This window comes from Atta cephalotes (genome assembly GCF_000143395.1).
Source record: "Atta cephalotes unplaced genomic scaffold scaffold00063, whole genome shotgun sequence".
Taxonomy (NCBI): Eukaryota; Metazoa; Arthropoda; class Insecta; order Hymenoptera; family Formicidae; genus Atta; species Atta cephalotes.
The window spans coordinates 365,194-370,721 of record NW_012130127.1 but is presented as its reverse complement, the minus strand read 5'-3'; the positions used below and the strand labels follow the sequence as shown (position 1 = coordinate 370,721).

At 32.9% G+C, this 5,528-nt stretch overlaps 1 protein-coding gene across 1 annotated transcript in view; it reads right to left on the bottom strand.

Moving 5' to 3' along the window:
- LOC105623746 (caspase-1-like) overlaps positions 1–4,548 on the bottom strand; it is an 18,423-nt gene extending 13,875 nt beyond the window's left edge. The window contains 1 exon segment of the mRNA XM_012205127.1: positions 4,500–4,548. Within this exon segment, the coding sequence (XP_012060517.1) occupies positions 4,500–4,548 (49 nt within the window).
- Positions 4,549–5,528: the final 980 nt, after the last annotated feature.

Sequence of the window (5,528 nt, the reverse complement as noted above, 5' to 3'; positions counted from 1 at the left end):
CACACACACACACACACACACACACACACACACACACACACACACACATACACACACACACACAAGAGATGTAACTCTTTCCTATATCTCGAATCATTCAGAAATTGTTCAGGTGGCCCGGGACTTTTGGCGAGCACTGTATGCACAATTATAAAAGTATATTAAAAATATACACGGTATTAAAAAAAATCATTTAGCATTATATGACATAATTCACTAAGATTTTTTTACTCATTGTCAGTATGATGTATAGGTATAACTATACATCATAGTGTGCCCCTATTAGTGTGCTTTTGTATTTCGATAAATCGTAAAGAAAACTAGCAGAAAAAAATAAGAAAAAATATTTTTTTTGTTAAATTGTTAGATTATTGATATATGTTTATTAAATTTGTTAGATTATTAATGCATACGATACCGAAGAAATAATATTTTATTTTTTGAGTATTTAACTATTTTAAATATTTTTCGAAAAATATAAAGAATTTATATGGATTCAGAAATACGTATCGCAAGATTTTAAGATTGTTCCTATTAATGTGCCCTGTATTGAAAAATTCAAAAACTGGACTAAAATCGAACCGAAAAACATTTTCGATTCGATTATCAGTCCATTAGCTTATATAATATGAATCTGATTATTGGTTTCAATTACGGTCTGGTCCGAGTCACTATCCACAATAGAAACTATAATTTGTGCCGCCAAAATATGAAGTTTTACATTTCGCGCTCCTACCATTCCTTCAAAAATTACCCTCGATCCTTATTAGACTTAAAAGTTATACTCTTCGCCACGATCAGTCGCTACTTCCACAACAGAAGCGGTATAATTTGTGCCATCAAAATATGAAGTTTCAGATTTGTGCTTTCGTCGTTCGTCCTGCCGAAATAGTTATGGAGTATAAGAATCGACTATGAATACCGGCCAACAACATTGCTAACAACTTTGAAATAAATGTAAAATAAGAGAAGTATGAATGTGATAAAGTAAGTGATGTATGGGAAGCTGTGATATATTGTAGATAATGTAGAAGATCTGTGAAGAATGCTGAAACTATGAACTATGAAAGAAACTATGAACTACGACAAGATGGGAACAAAGAATTAAGAAAGGAAAGGAAGAAAAGAAGGAAGATATGAGAATGAAAGTAATTAGAATAAGGAATAAAAAATAAGAGAATGGAAAGAAAAGAGGGTGTAAAAAGTAGACAGAAAAACAGATGTTTAGATTTAATTATAACTGTATATGATACAAGAATGAATTGATAAGTGAGATAGAATTTTCTTTTGTAAATCAAATCTGCTTCTTGGCTTTCAATATACTGAAGTAAATATATTCTGTTCTATTATACAATGTCTAAAGGATGTCTTATTAATGACTTTAAATGTTTAATGTCTTTAAGATAATTATACTCCAACTATGCGAATCAACGATAGATTCAAACATGTTGTCTTTAAATTTCAAATATAACGTTATGTAAAAATAAAACGAAGTATTTTATTAGGTGTACAACTTTGCTTCCGCCGTTTTTTTTCCGAAATTCGAGACTTTATTGTAAAAAACTGGTTATACATTTATGATTCAAAGTATGAAAGATGGGAGAAAGTATTGTCCATCGCTGGCCACTACTTTCTCCCATCTTTCGGGTAGCGTACGAATCCCGCGTCGAAAAAACTGATCATCTTTTGAGGCTATCCACGAATCGATCCAATTTTTTACTTCTTCATAAGACCGGAAGTGCTGGTCAGCCAGGCCATTGATCGAAACAAGTGATAGTCAGAGGGAGCAACGTCTGGAGAATATGGCGGGTGGGGTAGGACTTCCCATTTCAACGTTTCCAAGTATGTCTTGACCACTTTCGCAACATGGGGTCGAGCATTGTCATGCTGCAAAATCACTTTATCGTGTCTCTCGTTGTATTGCGGCCATTTGTCTTTCAATGCTCGGCTCAAACGCATCAATTGCGTTCGATACCGATCGCCTGTGATTGTTTCAGTCGATTTTAACAGTTCATAATACACTACACTGAGCTGGTCCCACCAAATACAGAGCATGACCTTGGACGTCAAAATCACCGTTCTTGAAGCGTTGAAACCACTCACGACACGTTCTTTCACTAATAGCGGCCTCACCATAAGTATTTGAGAGCATTCGATGAGCCTCAGCCGCAGATTTCTTCATATTGAAGCAAAAAATTAAAACCTCCCGCAAATGACGAGAATTTGGCTCGTAAACTGACATTTTCAATCGAGAATAACTTTATGATGCAGACACAAATCGACTAATGTTTCTATGGAGTTATGTTGACAGATGCCCAAGTTTATTGTATGACGTCTATGATCTATTTATTTCGATCACCACTTACCGCTAAAGCCATCTATAGGAAAACGGCGGAAGCAAAGTTGTACACCTAATATATACTTACAATATTAAATCATAATAAAATAAAGTAATTTAAGAAAAAAAGGAAATCTCCGTATCATATAGTAAATAAAAGGAATTAGATAAATAAGAGGGATTAGATCGCGGCAACGTCGCATTTTTACGCAGATGAATATACGTGTAGGCATAAGTTATCTGTCAAAATATTTGTACGAAAGAAAAAATGTCCTAACAATTATAAAGGAAAAATATATTAAAAGTACATTTTTAGAAAAAAAAAAGTGTAAAATGGCTCTCATGAAGAAATGACAAGAATGCGAAAGACTTCCTTATCGATTCTCGAAAGTGCGATATTGCCATATCTAATAGATGTTCTCAAGTCTCAGTTCTCAAGAAAATATAAATGTATAAAATCAAGATTTTTTATTGACTCAAAATATTTATATGCGATGTTGTTACATGAGTTTCCTCACGAATTTAACTATTTGAGACTTGTTTTTCATTAAATTTTTAAATGTGATTTCGAGGCTATATGAAAATTCGAGTCGCATCACAGCAAAAATAGCTACGCTATAATAGTAGATGTAGAAAAATCTGCGATGTTTGATCAATTATCAAAAATGAGACAATTTGAACTCATCTTTTATAGGCATATGTATTAATATCTAAATTACAATACTTGCTATGGTAAACATTTTTTTCAAAATTTCTCTATAATTTTATAATTTTCTCATATTTTTTTATACGAATTGGAGAATCTACATCTTTTCTCAGAATTTTTCATATATGTTAATTATGAAATATCGTAAGATTTTTAAGATTTTTTTTGTAAGTATAATTTCTGATGAAATGTTGCAGTCTAAAAATTTTGAAAATACTTTTTAAAAATTATGGAATGAGAAATTTCAGAATAGTTTAGATTCACTTGTATGAGAAGTTCTGAGAGAAGACTGTAAACTTTCCGAATTTTTCTGAATATTTTTGAAAAATGTTCCAATTCATATAAAAATTATGAGAAAAATTTTCACCAGAATGAGACGAAAATTTCAAGACATTCTTGAATAATGCATTTTGGGATATAACTTATACCATAAAGGCCAATCTACATCTATCGTAACATTGCGATTGTAAGCGGTTGTTTTTCTAAGAAATAAAACTACCATAAACATTCTCTACATAAGATCGTAACGCAACTAATAATGAAATAGAATGTTAGAGCTGAATAACGTCGTATTGCTTTTTTATCATGGAAAATAATGAATCTGAAAAAACATTATCGAAAGTGATGAACCGGTCTATCAATCGACCTCGCAATTCGCGGAATTCACCTAACCTCATTCTTATTGACTATTGTATCGCAAGACAAGCGTAATCATAAGAATTGAAGTTAAATCAATTATTGTAACGAACTTACGATAGCTATTACGATGAGCGTTACGATCATCGTAAGGAGCTTACGATAGATGGTAACATGTTTTATGTTCTAATATTGGATATGGATCTTGTTATGTTACATAAACCAATTACGAAATGCTTAGAAAAACTGCTACATGATATCTCATATTAGACACTATATGAGACACTATTCAGCGAAAGATTAATTTGAAATAGGTTAAGAATTGTACATATTTACAAATCGATGGAAGTTAACCCATCCATTCAATGCGATTTGACAACTCCTTTCGAGCAGTCTCCTAATAAATGATACTGGCTGCATTCGGAAAACGTCGCTCGAAATTAAAATTAAATATTAAACAAGGACAGATAATAAATCGGAGGCATCCGAGCGATGTTTCCAGATATGGTCACTGCGTATCAAACAATTTGATCTATATCTCTCATCTATATCTCTCATACACGATACGTGTATATCAGTTCCAATATTTTTCTTTGTTACAATACTAATATCGAGTCCAATTAGATACATATATATATGTATGTATCCCACATAATACAGTTAAATATTATTAAATTTTGAAATGTAAATAATTACAATGCTTTGTATAGATATTTACGACGATGGTTTACATTGTATGGCGAATTATGTGATACGCATGCTTCGAGCCACAAGTAGACGCGATTCGAGTACGACTCATATCAATTCGTATATACATACCTGCCAAATGATCCGAACGCATCCCCAACATCATCAATTTGCACGCCATTATTCATGCTGTTGTTGTCAGTAGAACACATATCGTGAATTTTGTATCTTATTATCAAGAGAAAGAGTCTATTTCTCACTGCGCAATTTTTGCGATCGCTTCGTTTAGTTTCGTCTACAAAGAATGTATCGTGACAATCATAGACATGCACTTCAATAATACTGATGCCGATTACTGAAACGTATAGAACTTGGACTTGGAAATCCAGGACGCGTTTTTCTGCGCATGCTCAGCGAGCCAGTAGTGGTGCATTGAATGCATCCAGAAGCACGATCGCTTACTGAGCTCAGTGAGCTCTTGCATCTGATTGGTATATTCCATTAGATCTAAAAATATAGACCAAATAGATACAAAAGCTCACTAAGTGCTCAATAAGCTCTTTCATCTGATTGAATGGAATATGATCTCATATTCCAATAGATCCGAAAATATAAACCAACAGGTGCAAGAGCTCGTTAAGCGCTGAATAAGTGATTATAGTACTCGTATTCACAGGATACGGTCAACGCGATGCTACAAATGCTTTAAAGCAATTTTTTATTAGTAAATTTGTAAAATTCTTTTTTCTAATCAACCAAACGCTTCAAAGCATTTGTAGTGAGACTTTGACCGCAGCCATAGTCAGGCCTTATATTTAAGGTTTCCATAAATTTATTTTTAGATACTCTATAAATTATTTCATTGGCTGCTGAGCATCTAAAGAAAAATTTAAAGAAGCCTTAAGTATAAGGTCTAACTATGAATACGGGCATAAATGCACCCAGGTTATGTTCAGATTCCCACTCGAATGCCACCCAAGTATCATTCTATCCTTGTTACTTATCAAACGTAAACAAGGATAACGTGACACTCGGAGAACACCCGGGAATCTGAACACGAGCTAATAGGTTCAAAAGTACGATCGTTCACTGAATGTTCAGTGAGCGCTGGCCACTGAATTATATATATATATATATATATATATATATATATATATATAT